Source organism: Plectropomus leopardus, chromosome 2 (genome assembly GCF_026936395.1).
Source record: "Plectropomus leopardus strain MGB_pleo_1.0 chromosome 2, ASM2693639v1, whole genome shotgun sequence".
NCBI classification, from domain to species: Eukaryota; Metazoa; Chordata; class Actinopteri; order Perciformes; family Serranidae; genus Plectropomus; species Plectropomus leopardus.
In genome coordinates this window covers 537731-559886 of record NC_142177.1, presented here as the reverse complement: position 1 = coordinate 559886, position 22156 = coordinate 537731, and the positions used below count along the sequence as shown (strand labels likewise).

Genomic DNA, 22156 nt, shown 5'->3' with positions numbered 1-22156 from the left:
AAGGACTTAGCTCTGCTCAAGTGATCTGTGCTGCAACACAGTCTGAGTCACCAAGTGACTCACGAAAAGTGTTCATGCAGACCCATCTTTAAGGAAAAGGATAACCAGCATGTCATAAATGATTCTGATAATTTCACATTCAATCTAATTAGATTTGTAATATTGTAAATATATATTACAAATATTTTTTTGTCATTGGTAAAGGATATCATGACATCATTTGTGTCCCCTTTGTTAAAGCTATCAGTGCGGTGGTTCATTGCCTTTGCAGAAAGAACTACTCTAACCTTTCAGTTGCCAGCACACATTCTTCAACTGCTCTACAGAAATCTCATGGAACCAAAAGAATTTGCAAGCAACCCTGCCGTATCTTCTTAACTACACCCTTTGGCACTTTTGTGCTTTGGCCTGACTCACAAAAAGATTTGGGAGATTGAATGCCATGAGTCTTGAAAGCCAGAATATCTACCATAATATATACCAAAGTTATTATTATGTTTATGGGTTTGCTGTCACATAAAAACATAGAGCATGTTATCTTATATATATATATATATATATATATATATATATATATATATATATATATATATATATATATACTGTTTATGATATTAGCATTCACAGAAGCATTCAGGTCAGGTATTTCATTGACGACCTGGGGATTTTCACATCAACTCCTTAATGACAACAAAGACCTCATTCCACAGATTCATTCTCATGAGTCCTTTCTGCTCTGCACTTTGCCTGGCTTATTATCACTCTTCCACCTATCCTACCCCCCCACCACCACCACCCCCTTGCCCTTATGTTGATCTAGGAAAGTGTTCCCCAAGGCCTCCCTTCCCAAGTCCTATTACCCTATGGAGCCCTCCCTGTCTTTCCTCCCTCGATCCCTCCCCTGCCCTTTGACAGCACTGCCTGGTTACACAGCTTGGGCCTCGCTGATGATATCCTTGATGGTGAAGATTCTCACATCAGAAAGGTATTTGGGCATTTATGCCCCTGTCCTGCCCTTGCTTCACCCATGTCATCTTTTAAACATATAACCACCAGAGACTATCCATACCACCAAGTTCCTCCTCTTTTAAAAACCTCCATATGTGAAAGCACTCCAACCATTGCCTTTCATTATCCTTCTGTGCCCCCATATGATCCTGTGTTTCACTTCCCAAAACACTTATTCCAGGAGTGGTAGTTTGCCCTTTGCTCTTTTTAATTTCCTCTACCACTAGAAGTTGTGTCAGAAGATGTACAAACAAACAAACAAACACACACACACACACACACACACACACACCCACACACCCATATATCTCTATATATATATATATATATATATATATGTATGTATGTATGTATGTATGTATGTATATATGTGTGTGTGTATATATATTAGTGCTGGGCCGTTAACGGCGTTAACGTGCTGCGTTAACGCGGGATTCTTATCGCGCGATAAGCAAATTATCGCGCGATAAACTATTCACTAAGTTGGGTCTATACAGTGAGCAAGGCACCAGTTTCACTTTGTTGTTTAAGCGCAGATGTATACCTGGTCGAATTACGCGGAGGGGGCGTGAACAAGGCGGAAGCTGGTCTGCCTGAGTGACTGGTGGAAAAAGGAGTAGCAGAGACTGGAGTGATTGGCTCAAGCCGTGTCACAAAGCTACTGACTGTTAATGGTCTTCTTCATGACCTCTAATGTAGGCCCACAGTTCAATTAGGGTCATGTTATCAGAGGCTGCGCCCTCTGCTGTTCATTCCAGTTAGCAGGAAAAAGCTTTTTCCACATGGAGACAGAACCTGTGTTCCTAAATGTCTGTGTTTAACAAAATAAAAAAAAGTTAAACACCAAAGTAAATCTTATGGAACATTATTTTTCTTTACCAAATATTATAGTAGAACAGCTTTCTCAAGCAGTTTGTGATGCATTTTCATCATTTAGATAGATAGATATTATTTTGAATGTCTTTGGCAAAATTCAAATCTATAATTTTAATCTAGATTAATCTAGATTAACTACAGGATTGCAGTGAGATTAATCTAGATTAATCTCACTGCAACTAATCTATGCCCAGCACTAATATATATATATATGTATATATGCGTGTGTGTGTGTGTGTGTGTGTGTGTGTGTGCAAAAAAAGAGAGAGAGGTAAAGAGTTCGTAATAGCTCAGTAATAACATGGCAATAGTGCTGTTACGGTTTGATAATCATGAAATAATAATTTAGGGTGTCTGCAGTGCAATGTACAGGTGCACTGTATATTATTTGTATTGTATATATTGATATGGTATTGGTATTGGTCTTTTTATTCCTCATCTTCCACCACATTTTTTGCTGCACAACTTCTCCCACGGGTTGCCACCGCATACACAAAAAATGCATCAAAATGTGCAGAATGACTGAGAATGGTGTGCTGTGATTTGTTTCTCAGAGATGTGCCAAGCCGTTTTCACAAAAATCACAAAAAACTGTGGCAAATTTTAAAAATAGGTTTCTATGAGACCGAATTTTGGGAGCTAGATTGGAAGAGATCAAAGGCAGTGTGTTCAGAGTGTAGAGGAGGTGTAAAATATTGTCCAATTTTCACTCAACATACACAATTTACACATCAAAATGTAGCAATACTGGCACGAGTCGCACACATATTTAGTCAAACAGACTTACACATTTGGCTCATTGAGCCTCCAAATAAAGGGAGAGCCAATAAAATCCCCATTTACTCCTACAATCTCTCCCATGACGCTGATTGTACACTGTAACACTCTGGGCTTTAGTACAACACTCTGCAACTGGATAATGGACTTCCTCACATGCAGACCCGAGACAGTTTGGATTGGCAGTCACATCTCTTCTACATTAGTGTTCACACCGGAGCCCCCCAGGGCTGTGTGCTCAGCCCCCTCCTGTTCACTCTGTTCACCCATGACTGCACACCCAGACATCTGGAGAACTCTATTGTGAAGTATGCAGACGACACCACCATCGTTGGTCGTATCACAAACATCGATGAGAGTTCATATTGGGAGGAAATCAATAATCTTCTTCATTTGATTGTATCTGAGGCATTGGCGATATTGTTTTACAAACATCCATGCCAATAAAGCATGTGTGTTTGAAAGATGCCAGTACAAGCTCCATTTGAACAATATATCAACATTATATATCAGCGTTTTGCATCCATCATATGCTTTTACTACTGCTGCTACTACTACTGTTCCAACTGTTTTTACGTACAGTATGAAGTACTTGTAGTATGTAGTCACTGCTATATGTAGTGCATGTAGTAGAGACAGTGTCCAGTGTACCTTGATGACTCAGATACTGTATGTACATATTGTGTGCAGTATGTGTAGTACAAGAAATAGTATGCACCATCTGTAGTAAGCCATAAATATAGTATGCAGTTCCTTTAGTTTTTCTTACCTATCTTACCTGTAGTATGTAGTACTGGCCACATAGTAGTAGTATGTAGGTCATGTTGTAGAAACACACAAAAACACACTGAGTGTGGCCAATGTACTTTGGTGATATGGCTACTGCTATTAACACTATTACTATATATTTACTAAGTGCTGTTTGATGCTGAGACTTGATAGTTTCTCAAGGTAATTCCTGTCTAATAAACATGAATCAGAACTGCAAAATGCTGAACTACCTGTGACTATGTCATTTCATGGTATTATTATAAGAAACTAAACATCAAGAGGCATCGTAATTATGCACTGGATACAATTGTGGGAGTTTCAGATACTTAAGTTAAGATGCATTGGATAATTTAAGTACCAGTACCCAGTAATGTCAGTGTAAGTATAATAGACATAACACCTGTGCTTGATTCATGGTTATTAAATTCAAAATTACCATATATGTTTCCCTGGTTCTTGGTTTTCAGTATGAGGAATTGAATGTAGTAAAACGAGGTGGTTTAACATTTTGCTAGCCTGTTACATGGTTATTAAACAGAAACTATCACAAGTGTTTCCAGGCAACAATTCACAGCATTATTTAATAATTTGCACCGCATTACCTTGAAGTAAAAGGGAATGTTTGAAACATAAGGGAGGATTAATGCCAGTGTTATAATATGAAAATTACTGATTTTGGTTTCCAAGAAATTTAATGTGATTTGGTCGCTTATAATATTGTAAAACTATCAATGCATATTACCTTATTATTATCCGGTTATTACCCTATTAATGTCACAATATTACCATTTCATAATACAAATATTGCATTGCACTATTTTTAAATGTGTTAAAGCAATGTACACATTGCTTTTGGCCCCTTATTACCTGCATTTATGTCAGTCTCATGCTACCCAGATATTTACTTTATCAATTACATGGTATTATTAATAATTCAACTAGTACTTCACTATCACCATGTTATTAAGAATCATCATTCGAATTCTCATAGTGTCCATTTGTGTAGTGTCTTGGTGGTGGAGTCATGCTACTTAGCACAGTCACTCATGCATTCTGATGATATAGGCTGTGCTGGAAGCATTGTAATGACCGCTTTCACCTTTTCATGTAACTGGACAATGAGTCATACCATTTTTTCATGGCAGAGTATTTTTTCCATCCAGCCCAGTCCTGTGACCAACACCATGTTGAATTCTTTTGTGGAGAAGTTTATACTACGCGAGAAAAATGTATCAATTTTGGACTCTCAACTTTGTGTTTGAGGGTGTTTTGCTGCTTGTTCAGGGATGATTTTAGGGTGATATTTTTGGTAGTGTGATCCATCCTTCACTGTGTCTGCAAGTGATGTATTGCTTCTGCCATGACAGGTATACCAGACATTTAAACATGACCCCCTCATGACTATACACTGTAATGCATTGTTTAATGCATTCTGTTCAATCAGCAGTTTTGGATGTGTATTGGAATGTTTTTATACTAACTTCAATTTTAGCGTGAATACTTAACAAATAATATCAGTTCTCTGCCTTGCAGTCCAAGTTTGGAGAACAGAACAATGCCAGTGACATGCAGGACCAGGTCCAGGACAGACAATCCACCATGAATAAAGGTACAACAATCTAAGCTCAAGTTTCCATGACATAATGCTATTGAATTTTTCACAGCTGATGATCATAACCATCATAATAACAATTCACTCTTGAGTTGGTCCTCAGAACCTCAAGGAACATGTGATGATATTCCTTGGACTGAAGGTTTATAAATTACAGATGAAATATAAAAGTAATAATCCAGTCTACAAATAAATTTTTCGGTGTGTTATTGTATCAAATCAAGTGACGGCCTAAATACATATGGCATGCACATGGAGCAACACATCTGCTGCAGCATGCCCACAGCTGGGTACATCCATTATAATCACCTAAAGCTGCTACACTTTCCTACGTGGGCATCGCAGCTGTTTTCTATTTTTCAGTGGTTGTTCTGTTTTTTTTTCTATGCACAGATCCACAGCCCTCCACCAGATAAAACCTACACAGGACTGTGTACAATAAGTAAGGAAATTTGTGTTTGGTAGATTATTTCTTTGTTGTAACAATGCTTCTTGGCAATAAATCTTATACTATTGGAAAGATTGTTTGTTTCCCTTTTAAATTATGCCACATATGTAAGGAACATGCATTTGTGGGATGAGCAGCAAAGCTGAGTATGTGGGTTTCGGCTATGAAAAATTTGCCAAATCTTCTCTGCTAATGCCAAACAATTTATTCTGCTATTGACTCTTGTTTGGTGTTGTTTGGTGGATTGGATGATTGAAGTCTGAAGAAACAAGACATATTGGCAATTTAACAATTTATTAATTTAACAAACAGGAGCCTTGGTAGCGTATGGAAGAACCATACACAACCACAACAGCCTGGCACCTCCTCCTCATGCTGGTCACCAGCCTGGTCACACTGTGGAAAGGCATCCCGTTCTTCATCCAGCATTTGTCGTAAATCAGGCAACGTGGTTGTGTTGTTCTCTCTGGTAAGAACAGCACGCCCAAGCTGATCCCACAAGTGTTCAATGGGGTTGAGGTCAGGACTGCTGGCAGGCCATTCCATCATCTCCACTCCCAAATTCTGGAGGTAGTTTCTGACAAACCCTGCTCTGTGGGGGCATTATCAAGCATTATCATCTTGGAGGATAGAGTTCAGTCCCAGACTGTGGAGATATGGGATTGCCACTGGTTGCAGAATCTCATCTCAATATCTCTCTGCATTGAGATTACCTCAAATTATGACAAGCCTCGTTTTCCAGTGAGAGAAATGCCGCCCCACGCCATCACACAGCCTTCACCAAAAGATGTCACTCTGTTGGTGCAGCAATCAGCATAGTGTTCTCTGCGTCTTCTCCACACTTTGACCCTACGATCCAGCTGCCATAAGCAGAATCTTTCTCATCGCTTAACATAACCGTCCTCCACATGTTCAAGTTCCAGTGCATGTGTTGCCTACATCAGCGCACCTCCTGGCAGCCCTATGAGACTGGAGATTGGCTGCGTGCAGTCTGTTCTGGATTGTCTGGGCAGAGAGCTGTTGGCTATATCATCCTGCAAACCTTGACTGCAAATCTGTAGAAGACTGCCTATGGTTCTGACAGTGCTAATAGGGTGAGGAAACTGTCTTCTTAGGGTGCTGTCTTCTTGGGACGCCCACTTCGCTCTCTGACATCCCCCGTTGTATGGAACTTGGCCTTCAGTTTGGAGATGGTACTAGCACTCACTCCAAATAATGCCACAACTTGGTTTTGCGGAACATCACCTTGAAGTTGCCCTATTGCATGGGCCCTATCCAGATCAGTCAAACGTGGCATGCCAATTCTTGAAGCAGACACCAACTGACCACTGTAGCAGGGTTCATGCTTACAGGTGCTGACAATCAGGTGCCTGATTGGGGGTACCAGAAGTTCAAAACAAGAGTCAATAGCAACAGCAAGAAAAGCTGTTTGGCACTGGCAGAGAAGATTTGGCAAATTTTTCATGGGCGCAACCCAGATACTCAGCTCTGCTGCTCATCCCACAAATGCATGTTCCTTACAAATGTGGCACCATTTAAAAAGGGAAATAAACAGGCTTTCCAACGGTATAAGATTTATTGCCAAGAAGCATTATTACTACAAAGAAATAATCTACCATACACAAATGTCCTTAATTTTTGTGCCAAGTTTATTTAAAAATGATAAATATGAATCCTGCATTGTACCAGAGGGAATATAATGCAGCAGAGCAGGGTAGTTTTCTAAATTTAATATAAAATAAATCTGTCAGATCAATATATCTGTTGTTAATAGGATCCAGTTAATTAATCCAGTGCCCATTGTGGCCTATGCTTCCAAACCCAACTGCATTATTACTTGGCAAAACTAAGTGTGCACACAGTACTCATACGTGCACTCACACACACACTAGATATTACTCCTGCTGCTGTCTGTCAACATTCATATACCTTGTAGCGGTTATTAATAACTACGTTAAAATTTGGACTTTGCACTCGTTAAAGTAAAAGGGGCACCATTCTCCATTCAGGAGAAAATTAAATCTTAAATTGTGACAGTGTTAAGACATGTAATTACTTTAATCAATCTCATAATCTGTACCGTTTATCCTGTATACATTGATCTTGTTTCTCTCATGAAATAATATCCACAGACAACGACTTGGCGATAAATGAGGATAATTTATTTAGACTAATAAAATGAAGAGTAAATAGATGAAATAGTATGACATATAAAGGACAGTGAACACATAAAAGGGAACCTACGTGATGTATGTTCAGATGATGTAAATAATTAATTATGGATGATAGTGGAGGAAATACGTGACCGTCTATAGCATGGATGCGCACTATACGGTGACGTAGAACTTAGAAATTTGGCATTAAAGCTTCGCTATACGGCATCAACTCTGATCACTAGAAAATGTTATTCTGCCTACTTTTGTCGACTTGATTAGACTTCTCCGGGGGAGGTCCAGGTCCTCGCGTCACTCCAGGGGAGAGCTGCGGCGCGACTTCCAGACGAGGTGACCCGCTGAAAGGCGGCGGCGGCCGGGCAGATGGAGTTGGTGTGCGGCGGTCTTTAACTGGCCTCGGTGTTCGCCTCAGCGAACCGGTAAAAGTCTTTAAACAAAGTCCTTAAGGGCAGGCAACGGATGCTGATAGTTTGTGCAGCAGGTGTTGCTTCTAGATCCGTGGCAGAGTTGATGGCGAATTGCGGAGTGTCCTTCTCAATTAAAACTCGCAGAAATAATCAAAGTAATCCCACTGGTCTGAGGGAGTCACTTTAAATTTGTAATTTGATTTTACTTCGAAACGAATTACCAAAAGTGTCTTTACTGACCAAAAACTGGTATAAAGAAAAGCGTCAAAGAGATTTAAAAGAAAATGGCTTCAAAAGTTAAAGTTCAGCAAAGCTCTGGTGAGCTGTTGCGGCTCCGCTTATAAAATTGAAGAAAAGAAAAGTTGCGAGCGCGGATGCACGAGACGCACAGCGGTAAAAAGGAGCGTAGAAAAACTTCAGAAGAGAGAAGAGGAGAAGCCTTGAGAAGAGTGAGCTTAGAGAGAGAGAGCTAACTTAGAGAGAGTCACTCAGTTTTTATCTTTCGATTTGGGGGTGCGGATGGAAGGCGGAGTTAGCGAACTTTTGCACCAAGCGATCGCACATCTGGTATAAGTTTCTAAAAGACCTAATGTAATTTAGGAGACATTTATGTCTCTGAACTTTATGACGAATTACGCGATCTATAAATTCACGTATCTCCTCACCACTATAGTCTCATCACAGTAACTTCAAATGCATGTTAGGAGACCTAAAAGTAATTTATAACGTAACACATGATTCTGAAGATCCTTTGCTCAATTTTGTGAAATGACCACACATAACATAACATTGTACCATGGATCCTAAGAAACTTGGTGATTACTTAGATATAGGATTACTTTTAACATTATACAATGAATTCAAAATACGATGTAACTACAAAGTTGGTTACGAGCTTACTAATAACTAAGACCACTAGATGGCAGTATAGCTCCATTATAACAAAGGGGAATAAAACGTACTTTACCTAACTCATTCAAATTACATGAGATGAGAAGAATGGGAGGTGCTCCTATCTGTTCACTGAAGCACGGAGACAACCTCACCCCCAGTCACAGAGGTTAAGGAAAAGGGGAAATTTTTAACTTACAACCTTGGTCCAAGACATTCTATCAGATGTTAATCACAACACAGGGTCATATAATGGCTTTACCCAATGTTCGACCAGTTGTTGTTGTTGTTGTTATCTCAGCAGGGGAGGCAATGTGATGGTTGTTTGGTATTGCTTGGGTGATCCCAGGAGGTCATTCAGACGCCTTACATCCTGTGGTATGCTGATGGGGCCTTCGGAGTGCTTTGCCTTCCACCATATGTCAGGATGGAGGGTGTCAGATACTGACTCCTTTCCTGTGGCTTAAAAAGGCAGAGCATGTTTGCAGACATCCCCAGGGAGTATTAGTTAAGTTAATTAACAACCCCCTGTTGGATGTTTTGGGTTCGTAAAACAGTGTCTCTTGACGTGTCCCCCACTTGCCCAGGGGACATTTAGCTCTGGAGTTCCTCAGAGGGACAAATGTAATGACCACGCCAAGGCAGTCCACTACAACCTCATATACCTCATGCAACTGCATAACTTGCACTACTTTTATTTCAATTGTAATGTTTATAGCTTTTTCATTTATTGCAGCTTTATTTATTGCATTATTTATATACTTATATTTTATTTCTTGTCTTTAAGGTCATTGTTGTTATGTATAGTTTTTTATCTTACTGCTCTGTGTGCCTTATTAATTGCCCCTCAGGGATTAATAAAGTGCTTTCGAATTGAATTTAATTGAATTGTAAGCTTGTGCAACAAGGGGAGGCTGACCCAACTGGGATTGGGAGCTGTTCCGCAACCAAGCCTTCTTCTGGCTAATGTCCAGTTGCAGGACAATAAAGTGGATGAGATGTGATTGAGGCTCACTGAGCAACGGAAGATCAGAGACTGCTCTGCACACATCTTCAGAGAAACATCGTTAACCCCATACCTGATTTCCCAGATCAAGCTATTGCACTGGATGGGCAGACTTTGTTGGGAGCCATTAGGTCTAGATTTTGATGCAAATTCAAAAAATGCACTGCAGTAGTTGAATGCTGCCATCAGCAGCAGCATGCCCGGGCAACTGAATGGAATCTTAACAGTAGCTGCTGATTTTAATCAACTCATCCATGTAGTAAGATCAAGGAAAAAAATAATTTTGTTTTTAAACTTTGTTTAAAAAATTGGAATCTACCTTCTTCTTCTTCTTTACGTTTATATCAGAGACTGTCCAGATATGCGTACATTGCCTTAATGTTAGCTTTGTTAGTTCACCCTTCTCTCACATGGTTTTGAAATGATCTGTTATGTTGCTTTCCAGTTGGCATTGTCCCTCCTAGGACAAAGTCCCCCACCGAAGAATCCCACAGCAGCTCTGCTAGAGTTTCCCGTCATGACGGCAGAGTGCCTGATGGAATCTCAAGGGTATGTCAACCTAAACTTCATGTCAATCACTTTTTCTTTTTCTTTCTTTCTTTCTTTCTTTCTTTCTTTCTTTCTTTCTTGTTTATGCGTTGTTTATGCTTGTCTTAAGGCCTCATAAGTGTAAGTCACTGTACTAAGGGCTGACATACATAAGGCATGGATGTGAAGCATTTAGTTTTGCAAAGTGACGATGCAGTCATTTATGAAGGTTTTGGAAGCATACAGGCTACAATAACTGGTACTGAAATAATTAACTTTATCATTTTAACAACAGGATGCATTAATTTATTGATTTATTTTCATGTGAAATGTTGCCTCTGGTACACAAAGGGATTCATTTGAAGCCTTTTTATGTCTCCGACAGCATGGCTGGAGGCATTATGTTTTTGGGTTATCCGTCCATCCATCCATCCCTACATACATATACGTACATATGTTGATCATTTTTGTGAATCCAGTGAGGAAATTTCTTCAAATTTATCACAAACGTCCACATGGACTCAAGGAAGAGCTAATTCGATTTTGGTTGTCAGTGGTCAAAATGACCTTTCATTCATGTAATTCATTAACACCTTGAGTGAATTACATCAAATTTGGCATGGTGACCTCATACAAAATGTTTTTTGCCACAGCTCAAGAACCCTCAAGAACCACCTTGAAACTGTGCTGATTGCTTAGATCTTCTGTGTATGAAGCATCCATGTGCAATTTGACTGGTGCACGGAACAACATGCCAGTAAACACTGTACTATTTTTTTTTTTTTAAACACAGCTCTATTTAGTTTTTACCTGCTGGCAGTGTTGGGGAGAAACTAGCTCCACATAACTAACATGTTACTTATGTAACAGAGTAAAACGTTACATGTAAGTACCGTAAATTCCAGACTATAAGCCGCTACTTTTTTTCTACACTTTAAACACTGCGGCTTATACTACGGTGCGGCTTATTCATTTTTTTTTCGTGGCGGCAAAAACATTTTGCCAAGCAACAGCTGACCAATAAAATTGATGAGTAGTTCACAGAGGTCCAATGAAATTGTATGATAAATCACAACTACCGGTACCGGTATTGTAAATCAGTCATTTGTACTAACCCTCATCAACATGGACAGAAGAAAAGCATATGATGTGGCTTTTAAGTTAAAAGCGATCATTCTGGCAGTTAAAGAAGGAAATCGAGCTGCCGCACGTAATCTTGGCATAAATGAATCAATGGTGAGGAGGTGGAGACGCCAGCATGAAGAACTGAGTCAATGCAAGAAGACGACAAAAGCTTTCAGAGGTAATCATAGCAGATGGCCCAAGCTTGAAAACTTTCTCGAGGACTGGGTTAACACACAGAGAGCAGGCGGCCGCGGTGTTTCCACTGTACAAATCAGACTGAAGGCTAAAGCAGTCGCCACCGAGATGAAAATAGAAGATTTTAGAGGTGGACCATCGTGGTGTTTTAGATTTATGAAACGGAAAAGCCTGTCCGTTAGGGCACGCACAACTTTGTGTCAGCAGCTCCCTTCCGACTATGAGGAGAAACTTGCTTCATTCCACACATACACTCAAACAAAAATAGCGGAGAATTCCATCGGGCCAGATGACATCATAAATATGGATGAAGTACCTCTGACGTTTGACCTGCCTCTCACTTGGACTGTAAATAAAAAAGGTGACTCCTCCGACACACTGAAAACAGGCGGCCATGAGAGAACATATTTTACCTGTGTTCTGAGCTGCACAGCATCTGGACTAAAGCTTCCACCGATGGTGATTTTTAAGCGGCTGACAATGCCAAAGGAAAAATTCCCAAAGGAAATCGTGGTGAAAGTCAATAAGAAAGGTTGGATGACGGAGAGCCTAATGAAGGATTGGCTCAGAGAGTGCTACTCAAAGCGACCAGGGGGCTTTTTTCAGAGAAAAAAAGCATTGCTCGTTATGGACAGCATGAGGGCCCATGTGACAGATTCAGTGAAAGCTGCCATCACGAGCACAAACTCGACTCCAGCTGTGATTCCTGGGGGTACCACTAAGTATCTACAGCCACTGGACATCAGTGTGAACCGGGCATTTAAAGTGGCACTGTGTGAAGAGTGGGAGGCTTGGATGACATACGGTGAGAAATCTTTTACCAAAACAGGCCGCATGCGAAGAGCATTTTTAACTCAAGTCTGCCAGTGGATCCTAAATGCGTGGAGCCGTGTCAAAACGTCAACCATCACTAACGGGTTCCGAAAGGCTGGACTGCTGCGTGATGAAGAAGACGGCGTGCACTCAAGTGACACCGAAAACGAGGAGACTGCAGTGAGTGATGTGATCCTGAGGCTGTTTAATTCGGACACTGAATTAGAGGACTTTGATGGTTTTAGTGCGCAGGAGGAAGATGAAGGCGATCAGTGACTTTTTCTGGTAGGATGCAGTATGTGGTATATGTTACAAGTTATTCGGAGATACTGGAATACTGTTCATGCACTGTTGATTAATATAACGTAGTTGTGTGTTACCGATACAAATGTTTGCTATATTTCAGGGTAGCCGCGTTACAGGTACCGTTAACACTGTGTGCAATATGTATGTATGTAATATATTTGTTTATGTTACTAAGCGGATTAAATAAAAAAGTTAAAAAATCCTCACCTGCAATATCTTTCTGTGTAAATATCTGAACAGTGCTTAAGAAGAATAACACAGTGTCTTATTTATTTACTTTATTATTTATTTAAATGTAACAAATGAACGTGAACTAGTTCATTTTTAGGGCTGTTTAAGCCTGCGGCTTAAAATCCGGTGCAGCTTGTACAAGTACAAAATTGATTTTCTTTCTAAAATTAGAGCATGCGGCTTTTAATCAGGTGCGCTCTGTAGTCCGGAATTTACGATAGTTACAGTAATTAAATTACAAAATAAATGTAATTGTAATCAGTTAGTAACTGAGAAAAAAGATGTTATTAAATTACAGTTACTAATCAAAATGTTGGTGATTACAGAGGGGTTACATATAAAAAAATATTTTCAGTAAAAAAATGTATTTGTTGAATAAAACATTTACTCTGCTGCTTTACTTCTTTTTGCTGTGCAGGAATAACTTCTTTTGGCAAATTTTGGGACATTGCAGCACGGCTGTCGAGACAAATTTGAGCACTGTTTACTTTTCAGCTTTATTTTCCTGCTTCAAATTTTTGTTAGAAAAGTCATCAAAAAGTGATCAAATTTTATAAGTTACATTATATAGTAACTTATTGCATTTTAACAGTAACTAGTAATCTGGATCTCAACAGAATGATGGAAAGTCTCTCATCACAAAGAACAATCTGGCACTGAGGGTGAGACACAGGGCAGGTTATATAGGCAGAGACAGTAAATGAGCAACAGGTGGAGGTGGTACTGCAGGCTGATTAGAAATCAGGCTGATTAGGAGAGAGGTGTGTGACGAGAGGCTGCAGAGGAGCAGACGTGACAGTTTCTAAGGTAACACTTTGAATTAAACCCTTCCCCTTCTGATCATGAATTCACCATTTGGGGATGCTTATGGGTAGAAATATGCATATTTAATCATGCAACAGTTATTTGACATCTCAAAACAAATTGATTTTGCTTTAATGGTAAAAAAAAAGGATAATATACATATTAGCGCAGCACCTTTTTAAACACAGTTGTTAACTCAAAAAGATAATGCGTCACAATAAATGAATAAAAATTATTATTAATATTAATATTGTGTTACATATAGAATATTTTGAAAGACAAGCCGTGGGGCCACTTATAATTGGTCCTTCAAACGCACCTTCACAGCATCTTAAACACATAACGCATTCAATGTGCATTACATAATGCATTGAAAACTGGAAGTACAGCATAGAACAATAATACACAAATGAAAACTAAATAATTATAGAAATAAAAATAGTGTATATAATTTCAATAAATTTCAAATTTTAATAATAATAATAATATGGTCTAATTAAAGCACAGGCCCAAGGATAGAACGTTTGGAATGATGGCATGTTGGCTGGCTTTGAAGCATACTTGCCAAGAGAGACAACAGCCTCTCTGCTGGAAAAAGGACATAAATCACTTCTTAGTCAAACTCAGTTGTTGCTAGTATTGTATGACAAAATATTTCAAGGTATCACAAAGTTCCAGTTTGACTAAGACTCAAATCTGAATTGACTCTATTAAGTATGTTTCTATGCCACATCTTTGTCACAGGAACGTCCAAAGAGTGCTGTGTTTCCTGCAGAGGTAAGGTCAAAGATGAGCGTGGAGGAGCAGAATGAGAGAATCCGACGCAACAAGAGCAGCTCTGTGAGGGACAAAAGGCGGAGTCTAAACCTCTCAGGAGTCCAGTCTCCATCCAACTACAAAGTGGTAAGATCAACCATGTGCTGATCTTCGTCACACACTATAACAAAGTGCTTTTACTCCCAGCTTTCTTGTCTTTTAGCTGACAGCTGTACAGCACGTTTAACACTTTCAGGGTAGAACTACTGTTCATGAAACTGTCATTTTGCTGCATCAAATGGAGTGCACCATGACTTCCTCAGTGGTATGCCATGTTAAGTAGTGTCTGTCCACTACATTCAACAGATATCAACAGCATCCAAAGGAGTGCAACAACAATTGTTAGTTTTAAGTAATGATTGGGCGTGTGAGCTGGTTGACAAAATTTGCTCCACACTTTAACGCCTTCATTAATCACACTTGAAAACACAGACAATTTTCACAAACTGATGAAATTAGTGCAACTGACTTTTCTCATTTCATTCAGAATTGTGTTCATAAATACACTTAGAATACATACAAAAGAGCACTTCTCATTACAACATGCCTGGTCCTATTAGATGTAGGCAAGTATATACTGTAAGCATTAAGTTTAAAGTTGAAACTGAGTAGCAGGTGGCACTTTGTATGGAAGCCTAGCCCACCAATGTATAATTGTGTATGTGAATAGTTGAATGTGACTGGTAGGGTGAAAGTGCTTTGACTGGTCAAATATGAATAGAAAAGCACTATACAAGTGAAGCTGCAGGTGTCTGACATCGTGAGTTAATCCTCAGTAACTGATCTTGAGATAATGGATCTGCTCCATCTCAGAGCACTGGTGTACCACTTAACATGTAACAGCAAGGGCTTGGAAAGCCATTTAAATGTATTTTTGATTGTTATCCATTGGCAGTAACCACGCAACTGTCAGCTGACCAAACAACCAACAGGGCAAAAGCCACTAGTTGAAATAATTGCCTATATGGACTTGAGGTTTCACAACATAATTTTACATAAACCTGTATGACATTCATCAGTTCTCTGTCCTATCTATTGCCCTTGAACTGTTTGTGTCTGTATGAAATTTTACAAAGTGCAAAATTTAGTGTCCGATAACTGTCAAATGGTTTGTAGACTCCACCTACTTGGCGCATAGCAGGCATAAACTGGCTGTGCTAATGGCGCATATCCACTGTTTGACTGCAGTAACAATGCAACTGGTTTCTTGTAAGAACAACAGTTGTGTTTTCTTGTCTAAAAACCATACATTTGGGGCTTTTTTAACATGGCATATGGTCGAAAATGATTGCGAAACAAATAAAAGGTAATTTAGAGAATAGCTGAGCAACTATGTAGATTTTGTATGTATATATTCAGATTCAAACATGCATGTATGTATGTGTCAGGAGTGTGTGGTAAAGCAAGACAGAGAGAGAGAGTGATGGCAATGCTGTGAAAGTGGATGAGAGAAAGCAATCAGAGCAGAGATTTTTAGTTGAGCAGTGAAGATATCAAGTGAATGTGGAGTTTACAGTTTGTGTGCTAATAAATGCTGCAAAGCAAGTTTCCTGTGTCTTGTCTACCAACAGCACTGCTTTTTTACATTATAAAACCACAGATGAACGATTAGTGGATAACCACTGTGCTGCAACTACCAGCACAATGGGAATATTGACGGGATGGGATGGACGGAATGGTCAATGCAGCGGTACATTTATGTGAACTTCAGACATTACACTTATGACTAAAAAGTTTTTTTCCTGTCTGGCATACATGTGCAGGAACTGTAGTATTGCAAGTTTAATCCTACTTCCTGTGTCTGCAGTGTGTGCTAAACATGCATTTTGTTGCTGCATTTCAATTGTGGACCACACAACACAAACTGTGTGTTCCAATACTTACACTGCAATACATTTAGTATGCCAGAAAAAGGTTAAGTATCTGCCAAATTACAGTATGTCAAATGTACTTTGTCAAATATACCAGGATGTTCCACTGCACAGTCAGATTTTGTGATTTCATTAGGGCTCTACACTACCATTGATACCTGGGTCCTAATCTCTACAAATTTTGCATTGTACCTCCAGTATGAACCTCTCAGCAGTGACAGTACTTAAATGTAGGTGACGTGTGGAAGAAATGGGTGAGGGGAAAGCAGCAATCACCAACAAATGTTCTTTGAACTAGTGATTCATCCTTGAGCCTGCAGATGTTTTGATGGCACTGGTATTTGTATGTGTCTCTGTGTGAATGTGGACAGATTCGTCGGCGTCTGACAGCTCACGAGATCGATATTAAAGACTTGGAGGTGGCGGTTCGAGGGCAGGGGCAGGAGTCACCTCGGGAAGAAATTGCTCGCCTGAGACGGTTAAAGGTTGAACCAGAAGCCTATGACCTGGACATCAGCAAAGAGGTGAGATCGGTGAGCTGTTGCATCACTGCCTCATTCAATTTCCCATTCTGTTCAGAGCAGAATTTTCCTCACAGCATTCACTTTTAGCTTTCTATGCACATGTGTCACAGCACAGTAAACACTCTGCCACAGTACATGTACAAGCAGGGAAACATGTCCGAGGAACACAAAAACACTGCAGGGTCCATGTCCAAAAGTGCAGTTAGGGGTCCAGAAACAAACAGGTAAGGTAGCTAGCTAGTCTGCCAAGACAAGCGCAATAGACGTCCCTGTGGAATGGGAGACAAGTGATCTGGGAGATAGAACAGGGTTACTGCCGGGCAAATTCTGGAATTACAGGGGAGTTCATTGCAGAGTAAAACAGTGGGAATGTTATGATTTATCAGATTCTGTAACAACATAAATTGTATCTTGACATTTTTAATGAACAATAAATAATAATTAGCTCTAGATGATATAATATGATGATAACTAAATAAGGGGGCTAATGCCAAAAGATGGCCGCTGGCCAGTCTCAACTGCATGGCTTCTGTGTTTAATCTGAGAGCAACGTAATGTAATCTGGGAAAACAACTAAGAACACGTACTCAGGTAATGTTTTTAAATACAAATTAAAGGTTATTTTTCTTTTTTGGGTTTTTCTTTACCATTTGGCCTGCTTCTGCCTCACAGCAGTCCTGAGATGATAGCTGACAAAAGCTGATAAAATATGATATATGACACTAAGTATATTTTATTAGATTTTTTGGTAAATTACCTTAACCTGTGGTGGAGTATTTCTAGGGTATAAGCCCCTACATAATAATAATAATAATAATAATAATAATAATAATAATAATAATAATAATAATAATTATTATTATTATTATTATTATTATTATTATTGTTATTGTTATTATTATTATAAGTATTATTATTATTATTATTGTTACAAATCTTTCCTCTCACTTAGTGTGATGTTTCTAGATCACAGAGTTAGACCTCCAGTGAAAATGCTCTCCACAAGATGCCTGGGTTAGAGGCCAACGGTTCAGGCTGGCTTTCTTCAGTGACCTGATGAAACTCAGCCACTGCTGTACCTTCTTGACAGTGGCTGAGGTGTGGACTGTCTAGTTCAGGTTGTTGGTGGCCCAGAAACCTGGAGGTGTTGAGTAGTTCCACCTTAGTACCTTTAATCCACAAAGTTTGCACAGGGGGAAGCTTTCTTCCTGAAATCCAGGATTAGCTTCTGTGTTGTATCAGTGTTCAGGACTGCAAGACTGTTATCTTTACCATAGGTGAGTGTTTCATTCACCAGCGGCCTGCAGCCTGGTTTGCAGTTTCCCTTGATAAGTCGAATACGAATGTAGCTGAGTTTATGGGTGGACAAGCAGATCTTAATGTTGTGGGAAAAGGGTGTAGGGCTGAGGCCGCTGTCTTGGGAGGTTCCCATACTGATGTTTCATGCAATTGATGCCTTGTCTCCTTTTCCCTATAATCCCTCTGTTCGGAAATCAAGTTGCAGGTGGGAGGGCACAACTCCAGATCGACCCGCTTTGCCACTAACTTGGTGGGGTGTACAGTGTTAAAGTAGGGCTACTCAATTATGGACAAAATAATAATCTTGATATTTTGATTGATATTGAAATCATGATTATTTTACAATTAATTTAACATGATTACTAATTGGCCTTCAGACCATCATGCAGTTATTGAACATTAACTCTGGTGTTTATTTTTAACACTGGATGTCCTTTAACTTTAATCAAGTGAACTAAAAAACAGTAAAAGCTTTGTGGTACAGCATCTACAAAACACTCTTGCACACTACTGTAGTTTGTTCACATTCACATAATAATGAAACCTAACCCAACTAATATATAATGTAACGATACATAACAGTTACTGAATCAATAACAGCAACATGAATTTTGAGTGAGGATCAATAATTGTTTTAATTAACTCAGTAGAGACTCAGCAGTCAGACATTTCTCAATTCTGTGTTTAGAAGCAGCTGGGAGTCACTACAATGAGAAAAAAGGTTCAACCCTAACAATCGACCGTAAGTGAGCCTGGTCAGTTTCCAGTGAGAAGCTAACTTAGCTTGCTAACTTCGGGGCTAACTTCTGTCCAGCACATACACGTCTGCTCTCCCCGCTTGTGCTGGTTGTTGCTTGCACTCTCTCTCTGTCGCTGCGCACACTGTTGAGAACCAAAGTGAGACAGCAAAGTTTCAAAACATCAAGAGAAGCAGTGCACAAGTGGCTCTGTGGCTCTCTAAACTTCTATTTGGACTTTGGGGGTACAGGTCGAGAACATCCACAAGAAAGGGTGCGCTTGATTCATAGAATAAAAGACAAAACGGGAGCAATATTGTTCGACTCATGATGCTGCACAAAATCGTTTTATCTCGAATATATTGTTTTAAAAATCAAGGGAAGCCAAAATCATAATCGAAATTGAAATTCAATTAATTGCACAGCCCTAGTTAAAAGCTGAACTATTGTACAGAAAGTGCACGCTAGCATAGGTTCTGGGTGCTGGTGTTCAACAGCTGAGTGGAGAATGAGGGCCATAGCATCATCCACTGATCTCTTTTACCATTTGGAAAACTGAGGAGGAGTCCATTAATGTCAGCACCAGTTTTTCTGGACAGCCAGGCGCCTTGCAGATTATATGACAGACTGTTACATGAGTGGATGCCTCCTTTCTATGAAAGAGTGGTAGGTATACGGAAAATCCTCCTGCCCAGAGGTGGGTGTAGGGCATATACCTGCATGTATGCCTTATTATGTTGCCCAGACAATTAACAGCTTGCTTTTTGATTTCTGTGCTGCACTGCAAACTCTAAGTGATCTTAAATCACTTTTAAACTCAGATAAAACATGGATTTTGATATGTGAAACAGAAAAGAATTGGTGTCTTTTATAAATAGGATGCATCTTGGGCCTTATATTCATGCTAGACTAGGGACAAAGTCAAAGTTGGAGCTCTTTTGTAACATTTTGTTTGATTTTTTTTCCTACATCCTTTAATTTTACATATTTTTTTTCTCACATTATCTCATTTAACAATTTATTTGATAATTAGAATTGTTATGTTAACATTTATTTGTTATTAGTATGATAGCTTTATGAAATTATCAATTGTTAATTAATTTATTAAACAATGATAGGCCAATCAAGTCTATACCTCTGTATCTCTCTCTATATATCTCTCACTACAGGTAAGCACTCGCGCAAATCCCTTTTGACTGACTTAGAGCCATGTTAGTTTATGTTTTCTGTTGATTGATTTTTCCCCTAAGTCCTTGTCCTGTTCCTTGCATAACTTTAAATGTTTGTTGTTCTGGTTTTTTTAATGTACTACAATTAGGGAATCCTTATAAGAGAGAGCTTGCTTTCAGTGGCCTCCCCTGTTTAACTAAAGGTAATTATCATGAAATAATAATGGTTACATGTCTGCTGAAGACTGAGAAAATCATGACAAAAATAAAAAAGTTCATGACAGCAATAGTCTGGCGACCCGTCCAGGGTGTATCCCGCCTCTCGCCCAGCTGGAATAGGCTCCAGGAAAAAAGAGATCACCCAAACTTAACAAATGATGATAAAAAGCGCACTAGCTCACTGTTTTGATTCTGTGACATGGATTTTATTAGTGTATCAGTGTATTTGTGTGTATGTGGGCTATATTTGTGTTGATCCATAATTATAAAGGTGTACTTGTTCCAGCTGCTGACTCCTGACAAGGTTCTTATCCCGGAGCGCTATGTGGATGAGGAGGATGACACTCCCCTTAGTCCAGAAGAGCAGAAGGAGAAGCAGAAGAAACTGGAGCGGATCAAGACCCTCATTGCTAAATCAAAGTGGGTTTTGATTCACATACATTTATTAGTCATGTTTCTATACTCCTCACATGTAATTGAAGTTATTATAAATAAATGATAAAATATACACATACATCCCAGTGCTCTCTAGGACGGGTGCTGGATCACAGAAATATCTAGCAGAGTTGAAACAAATAGCTCTGTGCACCAAAGAGCTTCCATCTGAAGGATTTTGCTGCTGTGTAACATTTTGAGCACCAGGCTCTTTTTTACTTCTAATAAATACAGTTACCATCTTAAATACTCATAATGCATTAAAAGCTTACATGGCGTACCATGCCTGTTGCAAATAGACTTATGTCATCACATTTTCTCAACTTGTTGCAAACAGAATGCCCTGCTACTACTAACCCAAAAGAAACAGAACAGAACAGCTTTTCAGTGTTTTCCAAGGCCATAGGGAATATAATTAAAAAACACTGGCATATTTGCTGACACATCTCCACTCCTCTATGGATTCCATTGCTTTAAAGGCCTTAACATGACACCATCATTATTAATATATTTTTATTGTTTTCCTCTCTCAATTGTATATATGTATATATATATATATATATGTGTGTGTGTGTGTGTGTGTGTGTGTGTAAGTGTGATTTCAATATTTGGAAATCCTGTTCACTTTCTTTGTATGATTGTTATTTTCTTCTTGAACACTTTGATTAACATATGTAGCCTAGATTTTTAAATATATTATTATAAAGCCCATTATCACGAATCACAATTTGCCTCAGAGTGCCTTACAGCATACAACATCCCTCTGTCCCTGGACTTTCAAAGCAGATAAAGAAAAATGGCAACAAAAAACCCTTTAGACGTGACGTGCAATAGATGTTGTGTTAACAGAACAATAAAATTACAGTAGCATATGACAAAATGACACATAAGATAGAGAAAGAGAAGGAGAGAGAAAGAGAGAAAAGTCTTTAGTCTACTCTTAAATAAGGAGACGGTGTCTTGTTCCCAGACAAAACTGGAAAAAGGTTCAACAAAAGAAAGACTGATATCTAAAGGCTGTGGCTTTGTCAGAATCGTCTTTATGCATCTATCTATTATTTGACACATTTTAATTTCTTTTTTTTTAAGTAGTTAAAAAAATGAAATTAAATAA

General features: G+C 39.1%; 1 protein-coding gene across 13 annotated transcripts in view; it reads left to right on the top strand.

The window, feature by feature from the left end:
* Positions 1-22156, top strand: part of plekha6 (pleckstrin homology domain containing A6) — a 151695-nt gene that overhangs the window by 118887 nt on the left and 10652 nt on the right. For 12 of the 13 annotated variants that reach the window (XM_088082478.1, XM_088082468.1, XM_088082460.1 and 9 more), the window contains 6 exons: positions 821-985; positions 4966-5041; positions 10416-10519; positions 14717-14875; positions 17031-17183; positions 20894-21027. In XM_088082478.1, coding sequence (XP_087938604.1) covers positions 821-985; positions 4966-5041; positions 10416-10519; positions 14717-14875; positions 17031-17183; positions 20894-21027 — 791 coding nt within the window. The remainder of the gene's footprint in view (positions 1-820; positions 986-4965; positions 5042-10415; positions 10520-14716; positions 14876-17030; positions 17184-20893; positions 21028-22156) is intronic. The other variant, XM_088082482.1, reaches the window with a different exon arrangement.